Source organism: Trichoderma atroviride, chromosome 1, assembly GCF_020647795.1.
Source record: "Trichoderma atroviride chromosome 1, complete sequence".
Classification (NCBI taxonomy): Eukaryota; Fungi; Ascomycota; class Sordariomycetes; order Hypocreales; family Hypocreaceae; genus Trichoderma; species Trichoderma atroviride.
In genome coordinates, this window is record NC_089400.1 from 1,845,708 (window position 1) to 1,865,674 (window position 19,967).

Consider the following 19,967-nt stretch of genomic DNA (forward strand, 5'->3'; position numbering starts at 1 on the left):
GGTTGTATTATCCAGAGCAAGCAATTCACATGCCGCATTGTTGCCTCGTTCCCCGCATGGTGATACTCAACACACACCGTCCAAGGACTCCGATTCAAACATGCGATGCCGTCACGCGGAGGCGCTTTAAAATGAATGGCTGCACGATGCATATCGCCTGTTTCTCGAAACAGCTCTTCATCTCCGGAATTAGACGGCGGATCCCTGCTAGAGGAGATCAGATGTTGGCCTGCGATGTAGATCGGGTAGCGGAGGTTAGTGCGGTACCTGCTGCGTCACACAAAGTCCCGTGCGCGGCCAGGTAGCGGGTAGCAGCTGCCACCGCCAGCCGGCCTCGGCTGACCTGCGCTGCGTCGGTGGAGCCGGCGGTGCTCTCCTTCTGGCGGTGCCGAGGCTAAAGCGCCTAAAAAGCTGGTCTGTCCACCGCCAGCCAGAGCGCAAGTGGCTGGCATGCAAGCCCTTTGCAGCGTCGCGACGGAAACCAGCAGCTGAATCATCACCGGACGCTCTCCTTAATTCCCTGGTCCTTCTTTTCTTATTGATAAAGCAAGCCTCTTTGATTTCTTCTTCGCGCGAGGCCTGCATGACACGCGGGCATAAGGCTGCATCGACCCCGGTGAACTGACCTGCTGCTGCTCCTTGTTTACCTCCAATTGGCGACTCCACGACTCCATCCACCCTGAACTGAGCTGAGCTGAGCTGCCGTCGCCAACCTCGACATCTCCACCACCTTCTCGCCGGCTCGTCGCGTTTGCTGCTTCAAGTGCCCGCAGCTCATTTTCCACCATGGCGTACGGAGGCTCTTACAACGCCTCGTTCAACCCGGCAATGTCGAGTAGCGAGTCTTTTGGAAATGGCCTCCTCGCCTCGTCGATTTCCTCCCTCTCGTCGTCCGGCTCCAAACGCTATTCGCCCGTGTCCAAGACGTACCGACAAGCTTCAACGCTGTTCCTGACGCGTCGACTGCCCGAGGCCCTCAGCACACTGCGCCCCATCATCACGCCTCCCAGCTCTGCTGACGATGGCGAGCCAGCCCCGGTAACCAAGTCTTCGCGAGGGACGAGGATCAAGGTCTGGAGCTTGTACCTGACACTCCTGAACGCAATTGTCGAGCTGGAGCCCGAGGAAGGCAAGGACGCCTTTGGCAACCAGGAGTGGCGAGCGCTGTGCACCAAAGTGCGAGACGGCTCTATCTGGGAGGAAGTGGTCCGGAATGGATATCACGGACTGGAAGGAGATGTTGACGCCGACGTCGTCATCAACTTGTGAGTTGGAATCCACCATTGCAGCCAACTGCGTATATATCAAGGGAGACCACTAATCAGAGCGTTGACAGGGCGACGCTATCACTTGCGCATGCGCGCGACCAAGCTCTTAATCAGAAGATGCTGGAAAACTACCTGGCCTCCTCGAACATTCCCAATCTTGACCTGAATGACTTTGCAAAGCCATCGAACCGTTACCAGTCCCCTGCCAGGAGAGCCAACGGCGCAAACACTCCCGGAGATTTAAATTCACGAGTCAAGCTTCTAGAACTCTATACGCTCCACGTCCTTCCCCAAAACAACGAGTGGGACTATGCTCGTGAATTCATTGATGTGAGCGCTGTCCTCGATGAGGAGCGCAGAGAAGCTTTCCAACAAGCTCTGCAGAGTTTACAGGACGAGCAGGAAGAACAGGAGCGCAAAGACCGGGAAGAGCTAAAGCGGCAAGAGGAACAGCTACAGAAAGACATTGCCGAGGCAAAGCGGCTAAAGGCCGAGAATGAAGAGAAGGAAAAGAAACGGCTTGAACAGGAACGAATCAGCCGAGAGACCAGCGAGGGCGACTATGGTATCGAGCAGACTCCCAGCTTTAGCGGAGTGGGAAGAGCCGAACCCCCTGGATCGCCCCAAAGCAGCGTCGCGCGCCCTCCACGCCCGACTGGAAAGTCACGATCAAAAGCCGGCGCATCGTCAGCGGCGGCAGGGCCCCTAACTATTACAGCACGAGCCACCTTGATCCTATCCCGCTTTCGACAGCTATTTGAGAGTCTTGCGAGCTCCGTCACAGGCAATCCCGCGATACTAATGCGGGTCATGGCTTTCACCATGGGCCTCCTCATCATGCTCGGCCACAAAGCTACGCGGCAGCGAATTGAGCAAATCATGAGGACGGCGTGGGCGAAAGTTGCAGCGACGGTGGGAATGGGAACCAAGGTGAGCTACATTTAAAAGAGCATGGACGCTTGGACTGGATTGTACACCAGACTTATATATAATTTTTCCTTTGTGTTATTTTTTTTTTTTTTTGTATCTTCTCTGCATGAGACGGAGTTTTAGTCTTGGATAGCTGGTATTAGCTGTACCGTGTACCACCTTTGTCCTGGCGGACACGATAATTATGATGAATATGCCTTTATTTCTAGCTTTCAATCTATAGAAACGTGTCTAGATTTGAGTCGTGCTGCTGAAGGCGGTTGCCACATGAATTTGCCCAGACGAGAAATGTTCAAATTGCAGACAAAGTGCCAATGGTACCCCGTAACCAAAACGCCGCCAAACTCCAATCCATATGTATGATTAATTCCAATTTGATATATATAGTATTTGTTTTTAAATAATCCACCGCTACTGTCCTGCCCAAACCCGGGCCACTGCTGGGCTAGTAATTTGCTTGCCGATTCGTTTTCTTTTGGTAGAATAACTGTGTTTGAGAAGAGAGGTCAGTACATGCATAGACTGCTTTGGAAGGGCAGCGAGAGAAAGGCGGAGAAACGTACGTCTGTTCTTGAACTGCCCAAGTTTATAATCTTGGGGCACCCGTCGCGATCCTTCTCTAGGCGCGTGCACTCGTAGCAGTAGAAGGCGTCCGAGATACCCTCACCGCCGCAGACGACGCACTTGTTCTGATAGTTGCCGAAGCTGCACTCGTCGCAGATGCGGACAAGAGTCGTGGGGCGGACGTAGGAATCGCAGACGGGGCATTTGCCATCGCATTTATCGCAGAGGCGGCCGATGGCGATGCCGGACTGCTTGCGGCACATGACGAGATCGCTGGAGAGAGTAGAAGTTAGCTGGATGTCTTTCTTTTTTTTTGTGTCTGAGGCAGGGCGACGCGAGAATGGACTTACGGGTGATGGCGAGACATGGCGGGCGAGAGAGAGATTTGTGATGCCCTGGCTGTTGTTGGGTGGAAGATGAGATGGGAATGGAGGAAAAAGGAAGAAAGGCAGCGAGAGTCTTAATATGCTGCAGATCTACGGTCTCAGAGGCTAGAGCTGCAAGGGCAAAGTCGCGTGGATTTCTCATCAGCCTTGCAGTGACGTTGGATGGAATCAATGGGTGGGAGAAGGAGCTGGGCCAATCATGTGCTAGAGCGTTTCACGGTGGGGGCGAATTGCGCCAGGAAGTTCCGCGACTTCTTACTCAGCCTCGACCTTTCGAACAGCCTAGCTTCAGCCAATCACTCTGCGCCAGCTCTAGCTTCAAGCCCTGTTTCAGTATCATGTTGCTGTAGCAAGCTCCTATTAATGCGGTGAAGTACATTGGGACGAAAATGGCTACAATTGGGGAGGCGGAGAAGTAAGTATGCGCATCAACTCTTTATCGCAAGCTTGAAACCTGACCGATGGCATCTTCTTATAGTGCGGCGGCGGCAGAATTACCACGATCGGCTGATGAGGACCGCCCAGCGCCAGAGACCACCGAAGATGTATCACTCAAGAGAAAGGCTGAAGATGAGAGACCCGAGGATGTTTCCCCCAAGCGCGCGAAGCACGATGACGACGACCAGGACGATGCCACAGTTTCGAAACGGCCACCATCACCTAGCCATGGCCACGACAATGGGGAAGGCGCATCGGCCGCGGCAGCCCAAGACCGACGCAAAATAGTGATGCAAGAAGAGAAGAAGCGGGGAAAGCGGCTGTTTGGCGGCTTGATGAGCACTCTAAGCCAGACATCTAACACGTCTCAGCAGCAGAAGCGGCGGCAGGAAATTGAGCGCCGCCAGCAAGAACGGATGCAGAAGCAGAGAGTTGAAGATGACCAGAAGAGAAGCGAGAAGCTGGAGAAGCTGTATCAGATACGCATGGCGGAGCAGATTGTGTTTGACGAAGAAGTGGTAAGAGCTGCGCGACACGAGAGGAATGGAGAGTGATGCTTCAATGGAGAAGATGGTGAACTGATTCTGGATTTTTACAGATGAAGAACAAGCACGAAAAACGATTAGCCATGGCGAAATTCCTGCGGACTACATCTGAGCCTGCGATTGTACGTATCAGCTGCCTCCGTTGGTGTTCAACCTTGTGCTAATGGATGGGTTATATAGTTCTATCTACCGTGGAAGGTCACAGCAGATCAAAAAGACACCATCGACGACCAGATCCAGAGGGCGAGGGCCTCAATAGAGAAGGAAGTTGAGCAATTCAAGGCTCGGAAACAGCGGCATATTGAGCGGTATGGTCCCCCAGCGAGGCAAACAAGCGTGACCCCTGATGAACCTGCTGCTGCCACGAGAGCGCCTGAACGCGAGAGCCCTGTCCGGAGCCCGCATCACGGCGCCGACAAGACTCACCTACAAGAGCGAAGAGTATCTCAAGACATACACAAGGGGCATCACGACGAATCTGGTGATGATCTTGAGGAGGCTGAGGAGGACATGGTGATTTACTGACCGATTTTTACGAAATGATTCCCCCCCCCCCCCCCCCCCCCCCCAAATTTTCTTTTTACTCTAAAGCACTGGAGGCCGAATGATGTTTGTTTCTTTATACCACTGCTTTTATTTTATTCCATTGTGGGTATTATTATTCATAGGCCTCTATAACGGTGCTGCAGTCTTGGTATTTGGCTGCTATGAGGACCTGCAATTATGTACTGTAGGTAGACTGTTCCAAGCAAGAACACAAGAAGGAAGCGAACTCTTATGTGAGAAATGATACTTGTCATTGCACTCGTCATCTACAAAGTAGTAGTACCTACCTAGTCACGGCTGAAGAGCAGTGCTGTACTTGGAAACAGCTGAGAGCCATCGTCCCGGGTTTACATAAAGGTGGCGTGAGTGCCCGTTAGAGCCACGCTTACACCGGAGGAACACAGCCTTGGCTATGGAGCAAGCGATCATCATCAGGTACAGGCATCTAAATGAGCAAAATTGCGTAAAATTACCAGGTGGTAGGCGGTAACGAAGTTCCTCGGCATGCTTCTGCAGGGAGCACGGAGCATATAGCCTGTTGCAATGATGCCCCACAGCAGCTGATGAGTGCCGGCCGAGGCCCGTAGTGGGGATGGGAGACGAACAACACTGTACCTCTCCTCTTATTAGTGAGACGAACGATGCTGTGACAATCACCGGTGTTTTCTTTTCCTTTTCAATTCCTTGAGGCTATTAAAGACAAGGTTTTGTATTAAACTTGAAATTATTGTCTTACGCTTTTTTACCAAGACTGGAGGCGTTGCTGACGGTCTTTCGTGGTACTGAAGCCCCTCACTACTACCTCGTCTGTATCACCAATTCGTCGTATGTTACTTAAAGGAGCAGACATCTCTTTAATATTCTATTTTCATCCTAATAAGCCATTTTTCATCATAGCTCATCAAACATTTAGGCGCTGGAAAGTCCACACAAAATGGATACCAGCAAACTGAAGCCCAACGACCCTCGGGTCAAGTACGAGACAAAGCAAGTCCGCGGCAAGACATACTCTTACATCCTCGGCGAGCCCCAAGGCCCCAAGGTCGAAACAATCTTTCTCATCCATGGCTGGCCAGACATGGCCTTTGGATGGCGCTGCCAGATCCCCTACTTGATGTCGCTGGGCTTCCAGGTCGTGGCGCCCAACATGGTTGGCTATGCTGGCACTGATGCCCCTGAGGATCTCAAGGAATACTCGTTCCAGAGCGTCTGCGCGGACATCGTTGCGCTGGCCCGCGAGTTTGTCGGCGAAAAGGGCCAGATTGTTCTTGGTGGCCATGATTGGGGCGGTGCCATCGTCTGGCGAGTCGCCTACTACTATCCCGAGTTGATCAAGGCCGTCTTCTCCGTTTGCACGCCCCTAAACCCCATAAACACTAAAAAAGTTCGCCTCGAGAACATCATCGCCGCGGGAGGCCTGCCCAACTTCAAATACCAGCTGCAGCTCGGCGGCCCCGACGTCCAAGCCCGCATCCAAGGCAAAGACATGCTCCGCAAGTTCTTCCTCGCCCTGTTCGGCGCCAGAGGCCCCGGCGGCGAAACGGGCTTCAACACGAGCGAGGGCGTCCTTTTCGATAACCTGGATAAGCTGAGGCCGCCTCTGCTCCTGGACGAGCAGGAGCTGGAGCACTACGTCGAGCAGTACTCGCTGCATGGGCCGCCGGAGATGCGTGGGCCGCTGAACTGGTACCGCACGCGGGAGATTAACTCTGAGCAGGAGGCTGAGCATGCGAAGAAGAATGGGAGTGCGATGAAGTATGAGATGCCGGCGCTGTTTATTTCGGCGAGTAGGGATAGTGCGTTGCCGCCGGCGATGGCCAAGGGGATGGATACGTTTTATACGGATCTTACGAGGACCGAGGTGAATGCATCGCATTGGGCTTTGGCGGAGGCTGGGCACGAGGTGAATCGGCAGATTGGGCAGTGGTTGAATAAAGTGCTGGGTGGTGTTCCTCGGTCTGTGCTTTAGACTGGATGATGAGATATAAGTGTGAATAATGATATCACGAGCTCTTTGGTCTTGAATTTCGAAACATTATTATTCTTGTCTTACATCTAGACTCGTATTGACTCTATGCCTACATAGAATATTTAATTGCCGAATCGCCTACACGTCTCTTGAAGCCGGTGTGTTCATCGTTATCATCAGGCCCAGCTCTCTGGCTCTTCTTTACTACTAGGGAGCCTTTCCCTACTAGTGACTATTCCGGATTCATGTAGAGGGCCTGAAGTTCATTGCCTGAACAATGTTGATGTGATGTAGCGTAGGAGGGTGAGTGTGCTCACCGCTGTTCAAAAGAATATGCATGTACGGCGGGGTGATTCTTGTGTCAGATAGAATGAAAGCTTGCCATACGCACGTATGTAGATTCGTTTATTGCAGCGTGTTTTTATATGCATCAATGGTTGGAGCTTTGGAATTAGATTTTTTGTTTGGTTTTCCACACATGGGACAAGCTGTGATGTTTGTGAGCTCAAGTGGCAAACAGAAAAGTAAAGTAATTGCAGATAAGATGGATATACTCACAATCTGTTGTAAAGGCGCATTTTGAACAGTAAGAGTGGCCTTGTGTGATTTTGGTTTTACATTTCGTACATGAGCTACATCGATTGTTAGCTACCACTAGGTATACTGCCCCGGTCCCTTTGGTAATGAACGTACCTTGAGTATGCCGCATATGGATTCTTCGCCGCTTTGGACAGCAGCTTGCTCTGCGGAAGCCCGTTAGTATTGTACTTTGGTAGGAAGAGATCTGAACGTTGTCGTTTCATACCTTTGATACTCCAGTGTTGCCTAGAGTGGCTGACTTGGAGCCGCTCGCCTTGGATGAAGCCGGTGATCCGTAGTATATTTCACTCTTCTTCTTGACCTCTGGGGTCGCAAGCTTTGTGCTCTTGGTGAGCTTCAGACACTTACTGCACACCATGGCTGTGTTGAAGCTGGTGTTCGTATCCGGTTCGCTTAAGCGATATCCACACAAAAACAAGGTTATAAATAAGTCTGAGTGAAGGAAATGATGGTATTTCTATCCTTCAACACTTCAGCTCAGCCTTACGTATTTGATGTTTAAAGTTTGATGCTTGTGGCAAGGCTGAGATAACAGTGGCGGACTGGCGTTCTTGGCGCGTACCAGGTACTCCGTATAAAATCGCCGATATACTGTTTGAATTCCAAGCGTGACGAAACTCGCTGTTTCGACGCGAGCTCTGGTATTCAGCAAAGTACCTCGCCGCTACAGTTGCAGTGGGGAGAGACTTGTCGCAAAGGGGACGCTCTCAGGGGAACCAAGCTGGAACGTGGACCCAAGTTTCTTGCGACAGTGGAGCTGCAGCACGCAGACGCCTGTAGACGCTGTAAAAGCCAGCTAACACGGGCCCCCTTTCAGCATCAGCGCCTCGTATCGAATCCTGGGGAGGGGGTTAGAGGGGAGCAGCAAGAACCCAGTGCCGTTCCTAGACCCCCCCAAAAAACCTTGCCGAGAGCTTAGATATCCGCGCTTGCTTGCTGCTATTATTACTTCCATCCAGCTTCTTTTGAACCTCACTGCGCCTCCGTCTGCTGGTGCTGACGTACCAGCGCCCTGAGCCTCGACAAGCGTCCCACTCTCCAGCACAAAGGGCCTGCGCCGAAACGAGGCTGTGCAGCCACACGGAACGGAACAGATCACCGGTCTGGCGGAGCAGACGCTATCGATATCGCGGGCCTTGTTTCGACCCGAGTTGCAAGTCCGCCATCCCAGAATCCGACCTCACAGAACGACAAAGAAACAAAGCCATCCGTGCTGGCTTTTCAACGACAGCGATCCCGCATGCGTTGCTATCCCGCCTCCTCGATCGCCTAACCCATCGCTTGTTGTCCTGCATGGCTGGACGACAACCTATGGGACGCCATGGCGGGCCCTCAAATAACGACGACCTCTTGCTCGACCTGGACAACGAGCAGCCAATCTACAGCGCAGGCCAGCGGTCGGCCTTGAACGACGACGATCTTGCCCGAGCCTATGATCTCGACCACGACCCGCAGAGCCGGCCCTCTGTGTCCTACGATGACTTTGTCGGAGCCGAGCCGTCATATCCACAGGCAGGTCGCTCCATGGGAGCGCAGGCGGCGCAACCGCCAGGAAACCCAGGGCCGTATCACGCTGGGCAATTCAGCCAATCGTCGGACCTCGACAACTACCAGCGCTACGCCGACGACTACGAAGACTATCCTGAAGATGACATGTTATACCAGCAAGGAGGCGCCGGGGATGCGGGGCAGTCCTCAGCTGCTAGAAACAATGCGATGGCCCGCAACAGTGTGCTGACTCTGGGAGGAGGCTTTTTTGGCAAGCTGAAGCATAGGCTCGGGATGGGCCAGGGCTACTCAGAGATGGATTTGCCTCTGACAGAGCCCGGGGCGAGGGTCCCTTCGCAACAACAGCCGCCGGAACAGCCCAAGGGGAATATGATGAGCAAATTCAAGTTTGGCCGTAGCAAACCGGATCCTTCGACTATGGGACCAAGGATCATCCACCTGAATAACCCTCCTGCGAACGCCGCCAACAAGTACGTTGGCAATCACATTTCAACGGCCAAGTACAACATCGCTACCTTTCTACCCAAATTTCTCTTTGAACAATTCTCAAAGGTTGCCAACATCTTCTTCCTGTTCACGGCCGCTTTGCAACAGATTCCCGGTCTTTCGCCCACGAACAAGTATACGACAATCGGACCATTGGCCATTGTGCTCTTGGTCTCTGCCATCAAGGAGTTGGTAGAGGATTACCGAAGACGAACTGCGGATAATGCTCTCAATACTTCCCTGGCGCGAGTTTTACGTGGTTCGAACTTTACGGAAACGAAATGGAATGCTGTGACAGTTGGTGACGTAGTCAGAGTTGAGTCTGAGGAGCCTTTCCCGGCCGATCTGGTTCTCCTCGCAAGTTCCGAGCCCGAAGGTCTCTGTTATATCGAAACGGCAAACCTGGACGGCGAGACCAACTTGAAGATTAAGCAAGCTCTCCCCGAGACTTCGACAATGGTTTCACCCAGCGAGCTCAGCCGGCTGGGCGGGCGCGTCAAGTCGGAACAGCCCAACAGCAGCCTGTACACGTACGAAGCGACATTGACGATGCAGGCAGGTGGAGGAGAGAAGGAGCTCGCGTTGAACCCAGAGCAGCTACTCCTCCGAGGCGCCACCTTAAGAAATACTCCATGGATCCATGGCATTGTCGTCTTCACGGGCCACGAAACCAAGCTAATGCGAAACGCCACAGCGACGCCAATTAAGCGGACCAAGGTCGAGAGACAGCTCAACTGGCTCGTGCTCATGCTAGTCGGTATGCTGTTGGCACTTAGTCTCATCTGTACCATTGGAGACTTGGTGATGCGCGGCGCCACGGGCGACTCGCTTTCATACCTCTACCTGGACAAAATCGACAGTGCCGGAACCGCGGCCGGAGTCTTCTTTAAAGACATGGTTACGTATTGGGTGTTGTTCTCTGCCTTGGTTCCCATCTCTCTCTTCGTTAGTATAGAATTGGTCAAATACTGGCATGCTATCCTCATCAATGACGATCTCGACATGTACTACGATAAGTCTGATACGCCAGCTACTTGCCGAACCTCGAGTTTGGTTGAGGAGCTTGGCATGGTTGAGTATGTGTTTTCAGACAAGACTGGTACGCTTACCTGCAACCAGATGGAGTTCAAACAATGCTCTATTGGTGGCATCATGTACGCCGAAGAGGTTCCCGAGGACCGCCGGCCGACTGGCATGGACGACGAGGAGTCGGCCATTTTTGACTTCAAGACACTCCAAGCCAACCTGGAAAGCGGCCATGAAACCGCGGGAATGATTGATCATTTTCTCTCCTTGCTAGCCACCTGCCACACGGTTATCCCTGAAATGAACGAGAAAGGACAGATTAAATATCAAGCAGCCTCTCCCGATGAAGGTGCGCTGGTGGCCGGAGCAGTCACCATGGGTTACCGATTTACTGCTCGAAAGCCCAGATCCGTCCTTATCGAAGCGAACGGCCGACCGCAAGAATACGAACTACTAGCCGTCTGCGAGTTCAACTCGACCCGTAAGCGAATGTCAGCCATTTTCCGCTGTCCGGATGGCAAGGTTCGAATCTACTGCAAGGGTGCCGACACCGTCATCTTGGAACGACTAAATGACCAAAACCCTCATGTCGAAGTCACTTTGCGCCATCTCGAAGAGTACGCCTCGGAGGGTCTCAGGACGCTTTGTTTGGCTATGCGCGAAGTTCCCGAACAAGAATACCAAGAGTGGCGCCAGCTCTTCGACGCGGCAGCGACGACTGTGGGTGGTAACCGAGCTGACGAGCTGGACAAGGCTGCTGAGATTATCGAACATGACTTTTACCTTCTTGGGGCCACTGCCATCGAAGATCGTCTCCAGGATGGCGTACCAGAGACCATTCACACTCTCCAGCAGGCCAACATCAAAGTCTGGGTCTTGACGGGCGATCGACAGGAAACGGCCATCAATATCGGAATGAGCTGTAAGCTTCTTAGTGAAGACATGATGCTCTTGATTGTCAACGAAGAGTCGGCCGCTGCCACCCGCGACAACATCCAGAAGAAGCTCGATGCCATTAGAACACAAGGAGATGGTACCATTGAAATGGAGTCGCTTGCTCTCATCATTGACGGCAAGTCTCTCACCTATGCTCTTGAAAAGGGCTTGGATAAGCTCTTCCTCGATCTCGCCGTCATGTGCAAGGCAGTCATCTGTTGCCGTGTGTCACCTTTACAGAAAGCCTTGGTCGTCAAGCTGGTCAAGAAGCATCGAAAGCAATCAATCCTTCTTGCTATTGGCGACGGAGCAAACGATGTTTCCATGATCCAGGCAGCACACATTGGTGTTGGTATCAGTGGTGAAGAAGGTCTACAGGCCGCACGAAGTGCCGACGTGGCTATTGCTCAGTTCAGGTATTTACGAAAGCTGCTACTCGTTCACGGCGCGTGGAGCTACCAGCGAGTGAGCAAGACGATTCTGTTTTCTTTTTACAAGAACATCGCCCTATACTTGACGCAGTTTTGGTACACGTTCCAGAATGTTTTCTCCGGTCAAGTTATTTACGAATCATGGACCCTGTCTTTCTACAACGTCTTCTTTACCTTCTTCCCGCCGCTTGCCATTGGTATCTTGGATCAGTTCATCTCTGCGCGGTTGCTTGATCGCTACCCTCAGCTCTACATGATGGGCCAGCAGAATTCCGCGTTCAAACTCAAAGTTTTTGCACAGTGGATTGTCAACGCTGTCTATCACTCCCTCGTCCTCTACATCTTTGCCGAGTTGATCTGGTACAGCGATCTGATTGACAACCAGGGACAGACTGACGGTCACTGGGTGTGGGGAACGGCTCTATACGGAGCTGTCCTCCTTACGGTCCTGGGCAAGGCGGCACTGGTAACGAACAACTGGACCAAGTACCACGTTCTGGCCATTCCGGGCAGCATGGCTGTCTGGTGGGTTTTCATTGCCGTGTACGGTACCGTCGCGCCCAAGGTCCACGTCTCAACCGAGTACTTTGGCGTTATCCCCAAGCTATACAGCAGCCCAATCTTTTGGCTCCAAACTTTTGTGCTGGCATGTTTGTGTTTGTCGCGTGATTTTGCCTGGAAGTATGCCAAGCGAATGTACTTTCCACAGACGTACCACCATATTCAGGAGATTCAAAAGTACAATATTCAGGACTACCGGCCTAGGTACGTACACAGTCCCCTTTTAATCCCTTCCCCTTTAATCTGCCATTTGAAACTTGCCAAGGCAGAGAAAGAGATGTGTGATGATTCTCTAACATTTTACTTGATAGGATGGAGCAATTTCAAAAGGCTATCCGCAAGGTTCGGCAGGTGCAGCGTATGCGTAAGCAGCGTGGCTATGCCTTTTCGCAGGCCGATGAGAGTCAGACGCGCGTGCTTCAGGCATACGACACGACAAAGCACCGAGGACGGTATGGAGAAATGGAGAGCTCAAGACCAATAGACGGGATATAAAAAAAACTAGCTGTTTTAGGATGGTTGTAATGATTTTCTACTTAATGTCATGTCAAAATCAAGGAGTGAGTGTATTCTTTTTGGGGGGGGAAGCGGAGTGGCAATAAGGAGTAGCATGGGTGGTAGCCATGTTTGATGACTGAAGCCAGATGGAGGACTATGATTGCTTTTTCCGTCTCTCTATTAGCTATTATGCCATATATGATGACTTCTCCAAAACTCTTGGCTCTGGCGGCTTGTTTTCTGGCTTTTTGTTTTGTATAACTCGTCTTGGTGTGATTCTGCTTGTGGATGGGGGGTGAACGAAGCAGGAATTAAAAAGAGGGGGGGCATTGGTTGTACGGAGTTGGAGTTTATGTTGCTAGATGCTTTATGTAGTGTTTGTGGCCATGTTTTGGAAAAAGAACAAGAATATCATTCGTTTGCAAGTGCGACCATAGGATGCGATATCATTAATGGCAAGCTGTTGATGAAATCTTGAGATGTGATTCTAGAGGCATCTTTAGACGGAGATTGAGTTGTCCGTGTAACTTGAGCTTTGTGACAGGCTGTTATGTCAGATATCAACTTTTCAATCTCTATAATTGATTGGTGTGATATAGTTTTCGCTGCTTCCAGACAACCTTGCCAAATGCAAGTTTTTGCGCAATACGTTACACACTTGACGTGTAGATGAACAATGAGCATCATCAAGACTTTGAACTGGAAACGGGCAAGATACGAGTTGTCATCCATGATCTACTCTCTTTCACTGTAAAGTTGTGATGCCTCACGTATGACAAGTCGTTCACTCTGACACAATACACATGATATCAACAGCCAGGTTCTACCACATTCTCGATTTGGCTTATTTAAATCCGGGTAACTAGAGGTTACACTGCCGCTCCCTTGTTTTTTTTTTTTTTTTTTTTTTTAAATAACTAAATGATCGTGTTGTACGAAAGTTGTGCTAGCCGCCATATTTTCTGTTACTCTTCTCCCTTGCACAACGTTTCGACTTTCGGTTTTTTTTTTGTGCCCCTGCGCAGAAATTTGGTCGTTTTCTGATGATTCCGGAACTGAGGCGAGAGTCGTGTTACGCTGCTTGGTGTTTCTTTTCTTTTCTTTCTTTCTTTCTTTTTTTTTTTTTTGACGACGGGAGAAATTGTAAGAAGGGTTTTAACGAAAGGTGAACTGTCACTTGAAGAAGAAGAGAAAGAAGACCGATTATTCTATACTCTCTAAGATACAAGAAAAACGTCAAGAGTTATGATTGATTTTAATTGAAAATGTCTTAACGCTCTGGAAGTATCTCATGTTAGCTGTTCATTCATACTCGGCTTGCAACCCATACTATCCATCTATATACTTGCGGACTTGTTCTTTTTTTACGGACAATTTTTACGCAAACAAGTGAGAAGAATAAAAATAGAAGAAAAAAAAAATAAGCAACTGAATCCAGTCGCCTCCGCCCTCTACAGCACAAACATTCGTACTACAACTCCCCATTTCTCTTCGCCACCTCCACAATTACACAATAGAAAATGCATCCTGTTATTAGTAGTGGTAACACCACTTCAATGCAGTGGTTCAAAAAAAAAAAATAAAAAAAAGTTTAAATACTACATATCATAGCATTTCACAAAAAAAAAAAAAAAAAAAGTCGAGGAACACAAAAAAGCACACGTATCGGCTGTGGGGTAAAGAAAAAGCATCATCACGATGCTTGCAGCTTTTGTGCGACGCAGTTGGAGAGACGTGAGACATGGCGCCGCCACCGTGATAAGGATCCGGGGCGAGTTGTCCAAGGTACGAGATGCTGCTGATTATGTGCATGGATAATGGACAGGGAGTACGAAAACAAATCTATAATTTGTTGAATATGGACTCGTAACATAAATAGATCTGCGCGATTGGGATGATCGCCGACATCGCTTGATACGCTGAATAGCAAATTCACAATTCCTTCAGATAGGTAATTATAATAATATTATCATTTGTTTTTGTATGTATTTCAATTAAATCTTTCATTCGTGGGTTCTGTGTAATCCCCCAATAAGATGTCTCATCATGCCATGCAAAATCTTGCTTCTTTTTTCAATCCAAATGTCAAAAACGCCGTCCATTAAAAATAGCCACACCGTGTTTTATATCTATTCCATCTTATACATCATCATTTTTGGGTGCCTAGAGGCGATGATAAAAATCTTTTGTAAAACAAACAGAGTAGGAGATAGAGAGATAGAGAGATAGAGGAAAAGATAAGGGGATAAGGGAGATGGGTACTATGCAGAATTGGTAAGATAAAAGGTCGTAGATAAGAGTCGGGAATCGGAGCGACGCCCGGGATGGGCCTCGGCCATATGTGGTGGAAGGTGACAGTGAAAGCGGCTGATAAGAGAATTGGGGAATATTGATTGAGAATGGAAAAAGAAGCGCTGAGGGGGATGAATCGAGACCGTCCAGAGTTGGTAAAGGCCCCGGGAAGGCAACCCCTCCATTCTTTGGCGGTGACAAGTAGAAACACAAGTAGTAGTGGTAGTAATAAGAATGGGTAAAAGCGAAAATGGTAATGTCAAACTTTTGTCTCGACTCCTTGAAAAAAAGAACGCCCGAAAATGAAAACAATGACGAGAGCTGCGAAAAGAACTCGGTCCAGAGCAGCCCGTGGGGGGTCCAGCAGCATAAGCACAGGCAAAGGGGGCCGAGATGCTTGGATGGACCGTTGCGCACATCAGTTGATGGTGGTGAGACCCCCTGGTCGGCTGGAACACGAATCCCTGTCAACCCCGCAAACGTCGGCTGGCTGCTTCTGAGCCAAAAGTGCGGAGAGGCGCGGTGAGAGCTGCAGCGCAGTTTAGCCAGTGCGGTGATAGGCTTCTGCTGCTGCTAGCCGCCATGTCGTCGGCAAGGGGGTGCAGGAGGAGCAACGCTAAGGAAGCTCCCCAACGCACCGGTGCGTCCGAAATCACCGTGAAAACATGGGGACTAGCAGCTCGATGCTCTTTGGCCGAGAGCTGGAGCTGCTGCCAGGGTTTCGTGGCGGTAGTGGTCGCTCCATGCCGCCAGATGCAGCTTCGTGTGAGTAGGCGCTGCCGTAGCCCGGGTCGTATGTGTGGCCGGATGAGTGTCGCGTGTACGAGTTGTTGGGGCTGGTGGCCGAGCTGCGGCTGAAGGGCCAGATGCCACTGCCCGTGGGCGAAGTAGGGCTGGGCGGCCTCATGTTGAGCGATCGCAGGGCAGACATGGCCGAGGTGTGGTAGTTGAGGGTGCTGCCTGGCGTTGCTGGCGGGGAGTTTGTGAAGTGCATGGAGCTGGGCCTCGACGGTGATGCTCGCGGCACAATGTCACGGGGCTCGGGCTTGCCCAGAGTGTAGTTGGGCTGGGCAGTATGCGCGGCGCTGAAGTAGCTGTGAACCGAAGACGGTTGCTGCGAAGACGAGTCTTGGTCGCTCCAGCGGCATCTATAAAGATTGTCAGCACTCATGAACCTCGAGTAAACGGGCGAACTAGAGCCAACATACGTCTCGGAGCAGTATAGCATCTCGCCGTGGGGGATGAATTGCTTTTCGCAGGTCATGCTGCAATAAACAAATAGAGTCAGTAAAAGTTCTGCAGCATCGCCAACAGGAGAGATGCTTGCTTACCAAAACTGAGGGAAGCTCTCCCTTTCATTCTCATAGACCTCGGTGTACTCCCGGTTGCCTCGTCCCAGCTTCTGGGCACTGGATGGAGTGTGTCGTCGGGTCATGGCTGGTCGCTTGTAATGCGCAGGAGTTGCAGCAACAGTCTTTCGTACGTCTGTCGTTGATGAGTGGGTAGAGTAAGGTCCAGACTTTCGTCGCTGATGAGGCATTATAAATGGTAAAGCTACCAAGTCTGTGAAGAGTAGAAGCGCGTGGGCTGAAGCTATTATCCTGGTAGTTCGCAGAAGTGAATAGAACTACCAGGACCGTCTAGCCAGAGAGATGCTCAAGGCTAGGGAAGCTGACTTATATCCAACAGGTGGCCGTAGGGCTGTGTTATGTGACGAGTCGGATTTTGAACAGCACGAATATGTAAACAGGTTATAGCTTTCTAGAGACGATTTGTCCACATGCGTGACAGACAAGTCAATGACCGTGTGCCTCTGGTAACAGGACGGTGGGATTGGCTGAAGTCACACTCAAGGAGGGTGCGTTGATCGACAGGATCCGGTAGATGGAAGGATGCGAGGATGGCGCAGATCGATTCGTCAGGCAGACAATGGCTATCCACCTGGTGCTCAGTTGACAAAGCAGTCTGTTGACTTGTGTTTGCTCGACAGCCAAATATAGTAGTGGTGCTAATGGGTAGCAACGGTATCGCCAGTCAGATGATGAGCGTCCAGTAGCGCTGGCTATGGGTGGGTGAGATAAAGAGCGGACTTGGTGTAAGTGGCACGGGATTCCGAGTTGGTGGCCGAGTTGAGGCGGAGCGGCTGTTGGCGGAATCGAGAGAAGAATCGATGATTGAAGTGGAAAACAAGCAAGATGTGCAGTTTTGGACGCAAGGGAGATGGAAGGAAGAAATAAGAAAAGGGTGAGTGACTCGGCCTGAGATGTCGTGATTTGATTAATAGGCGGCAGCCGAAAGCGGAGTCTGGCGAGCGAAGGTTTCGAGGTACCGAAAAAACAGCGGCGGTGACACACTGTCGACGCCCGGCTCCACAATGTCGCGATAGCAGGTACTTCCAGGCAACGATGACTCTGAGACTATGTGGGCTTCTCTGTTGCGTAAAGTTTTTTTTTTCTGGGACAAGAGAGAATGGGATGTTTTGCCCTTCTTATGCCGTCTGCTCTTGTTTGAAATGTGGACACGGAGGGCGACGGAATGATTGGTGGCCTTGACGAGCTTGCAGAGGGACAGCGAAGGATGGTAGGGCTGGGCTCGCTTGCAGCAACTTGTAAGACGGGCTGGTAGCTTATTTGGCTGACGGGTGCTTATTAGCCGGCTGCTGGACAGCACACAATAAGCCTTTGCTTTGGTGAATATGAGTCGCGAATGATGTGCTCGCTGGACGACAGTTGGCGTGATAAGGCGTGGCACTTGCGTCGGTGCCAAAGAGACGAGACAATGCTTTAAGAGCGGTACTCTAATGTAGGTACCTGTTTGACAAGAAGAATAGGTAGACAAGATTAGAAAAGCGAGTGTCTGAACAATAAGCGCAAGCAGAGAAGCAAAGAGAGAGACGTCGAAGCCGCAGCGCCCGTATCCGGGGACGCTGACGAATATTTAACATTCTCTCGTCTGGCCTCTCAACTCAACCGCTGCCAGGCACGGGTGGAGGCCAATGGGCAGCAGCTTCGCGTCCCCGTCGACCGCATGCAGTGCATCGCAAGCGCAGTTTGCAGGGCATCTTGGAGCTTGGGATGGCGCCGATGCGAAGCTAATGGAGGGACTCCGAGATTGTGTGCGGCGCCTTTTGGTGGCGATCGACGGAACGGGGCCATGGAAAACTGCCCAGGGGGGGCTTGGTCGAGGTACTGGTACATGGTCCGTACAAGCCATTTATGCTGGCCGTGCGACAATTCCGCCAGCAATGCGTCCCGCCCGGGTCGACGGCCAGGTCGCATTGCGGTAGCGTGCACCGGTGGAGCAGGCCTGAGTTGGCACGCAGCGGCGGTACTGGGTACTCCATGCAGACAATTGGGCAGGTCTGCCGCTGGACGGGCCATCAAGGCACCAGCTGTGCCCCCGAGTGCCGTTTCGCTGCGCTGCTGGTCGCTGTACTTTGAGCACCTGCAACGGCAGCGCTGGAGGGGCGATCCTCCAGGCCCGTCTTTTTGCGCAGCCATTGGCGGCCAGTACCTCGAGAATTCGAGACGGATGCCCTTTACGGAGCTGCATTGCATTCCTGTTCAGACATCTCGTTTCAATGTCTCAGATGAAAATCTTGTCTCCCCTGTATGAGCATCTGGTACCTGCGCACAAAAGCTAAAATTCAAAAAAGTAAAATCAAAAGTGAGATGATGTAAAAAAACCTTCAGTCATGCATATCCATGACAGGCTGTCCAATGTACCTATCATCACCCCCCCCTGTGGAGTTCTTTTGCTGCTGCTACAGTATCAATAGTATTTTCTGGGGCTGCTCTGGGCGGAACAAACGGCGCCAGCTGACGGTACAGGCGACGACAGCAAGAAAAATTGGGCTGTTGGGGCCTGCAACAGTCATCCAGTCCAGCGAGCACGTTTCCAGGCCCAAACGCTGCTAACCAGCACGGCAAACCGCTATTTTGACCGCCACGATCCAATCAGCGTGTGCGGCGTCCGAGGACTCGGGGCCACGGGGTTTACTTTGTCGCAAAAGATGGGATTACGCAACGGTGATGCGGAAACGGCATGATTGATTTTTTTCTTCACTATGCAACTTCGTAACCCATTGTTTTTTTTTTAGTCTCGTGAAGCAATTAATAGTCACAGGTGAGGTTTCTGGGTGTCCATCTACTAGAAACTTGTCCATCTAAAGAGAAACGAACAGTAACAGAAACTAGTCCGGCATTTTGGTAGCCCATCACGGTGTTTTTACATTTTTACACTTGCTCCGGCAGCCCGCCCTCTAACCTTGATGTCCCATGACGCAGCTGCACTGTAACCGTAAAAAATCCTGCTCTTCTTAGTACCTGTAGCCTGAACAATCAATCAATACTATTTCGTACTCCGAGCCTCGCGGCTCACGGACTCCGACTCATTTGCGCAGCTACTCGCGCAATTCTCCTCTTTTCTGCCATCACATCGCCTGTTTACGTATTCCTCGATTGACTTTCTCCCAACAAACACCATCACTCGTACGAGTCCTTGTCCATACGTTCTACGCAGGGCCTTGTACCTTGTCTTGCGCTCCGTATTCACACTATCATCCTCACCCCCTGACAAACGGCCCAAAGTCCCTTTTTCCTTGTCCGTTTTTTCGCCTGCAATGGCTATTCGTTCATGACAAGTAGCGGCTTTGGCTGAATAGCGCACGAGGAGCATTAGCCGAGCTGCACTGTTGCAGGATTTCTGGCATGCAGCTCCGCGAACGTGATTCGCTTCGAAGCCTCAGCCCTCGCCATGCCACTACTATTATTGCCTGCTAGCTTCTATGCCCATTGAGAGCTGCAACTCCAGGCCCGTGTTTCCAGTATAACAGCAATATCCAGTGCTGCATGCCACACGTGCTCTCTTACTGCTCTTTCATCCAAAGTCTTGACTCGCTAGGTGGGGGTTTTTGGACCACTTGGACTCACATACAAGCCTTGCTCAGAAACCGTCTCGTCGACCAACCCCGGATGCTCGAG

At 51.1% G+C, this 19,967-nt stretch overlaps 7 protein-coding genes across 7 annotated transcripts; 4 read left to right on the forward strand and 3 right to left on the reverse strand.

Annotated features, from left to right (window-relative positions):
* The first annotated feature begins 437 nt into the window (after positions 1-437).
* TrAtP1_000695 (uncharacterized protein) lies at positions 438-2,400 on the forward strand. Its single transcript, XM_014090704.2, has 2 exons — positions 438-1,265; positions 1,337-2,400. Exons 1-2 carry the CDS (start codon positions 787-789, stop codon positions 2,211-2,213), a joined length of 1,356 nt encoding a protein of 451 aa, XP_013946179.1. The 5' UTR covers positions 438-786; the 3' UTR covers positions 2,214-2,400.
* TrAtP1_000696 (uncharacterized protein) lies at positions 2,383-3,288 on the reverse strand. The gene is made up of 3 exons (XM_014090705.2): positions 3,113-3,288; positions 2,762-3,035; positions 2,383-2,685 (listed from the first exon to the last, which is right to left on the reverse strand). The coding sequence occupies exons 1-3, from the start codon at positions 3,127-3,129 to the stop codon at positions 2,644-2,646; spliced, it is 333 nt and encodes a 110-aa protein (XP_013946180.1). The 5' UTR covers positions 3,130-3,288; the 3' UTR covers positions 2,383-2,643.
* Positions 3,289-3,423: 135 nt separating this feature from the next.
* Positions 3,424-4,683, forward strand: TrAtP1_000697 (uncharacterized protein). Its single transcript, XM_014090604.2, has 4 exons — positions 3,424-3,563; positions 3,627-4,104; positions 4,185-4,253; positions 4,312-4,683. The coding sequence occupies exons 1-4, from the start codon at positions 3,538-3,540 to the stop codon at positions 4,654-4,656; spliced, it is 918 nt and encodes a 305-aa protein (XP_013946079.2). The 5' UTR covers positions 3,424-3,537; the 3' UTR covers positions 4,657-4,683.
* A 611-nt stretch (positions 4,684-5,294) lies between these two features.
* Positions 5,295-6,689, forward strand: TrAtP1_000698 (uncharacterized protein). The gene is made up of 2 exons (XM_014090706.2): positions 5,295-5,502; positions 5,575-6,689. Exon 2 carries the CDS (start codon positions 5,612-5,614, stop codon positions 6,644-6,646), a length of 1,035 nt encoding a protein of 344 aa, XP_013946181.1. The 5' UTR covers positions 5,295-5,502; positions 5,575-5,611; the 3' UTR covers positions 6,647-6,689.
* Positions 6,690-7,290: 601 nt separating this feature from the next.
* TrAtP1_000699 (uncharacterized protein) lies at positions 7,291-7,604 on the reverse strand (the record flags this gene model as incomplete). Its single annotated transcript, XM_014090707.2, has 2 exons — positions 7,291-7,389; positions 7,452-7,604. 2 exons carry the CDS (start codon positions 7,602-7,604, stop codon positions 7,291-7,293), a joined length of 252 nt encoding a protein of 83 aa, XP_013946182.2.
* A 935-nt stretch (positions 7,605-8,539) lies between these two features.
* On the forward strand, positions 8,540-12,690 carry TrAtP1_000700 (uncharacterized protein; the record flags this gene model as incomplete). Its single annotated transcript, XM_014090708.2, has 2 exons — positions 8,540-12,399; positions 12,507-12,690. The coding sequence occupies 2 exons, from the start codon at positions 8,540-8,542 to the stop codon at positions 12,688-12,690; spliced, it is 4,044 nt and encodes a 1,347-aa protein (XP_013946183.1).
* Positions 12,691-15,637: 2,947 nt separating this feature from the next.
* On the reverse strand, positions 15,638-16,525 carry TrAtP1_000701 (uncharacterized protein; the record flags this gene model as incomplete). Its single annotated transcript, XM_014090710.2, has 3 exons — positions 15,638-16,133; positions 16,194-16,250; positions 16,317-16,525. 3 exons carry the CDS (start codon positions 16,523-16,525, stop codon positions 15,638-15,640), a joined length of 762 nt encoding a protein of 253 aa, XP_013946185.1.
* Between the last annotated feature and the right edge of the window lie 3,442 nt (positions 16,526-19,967).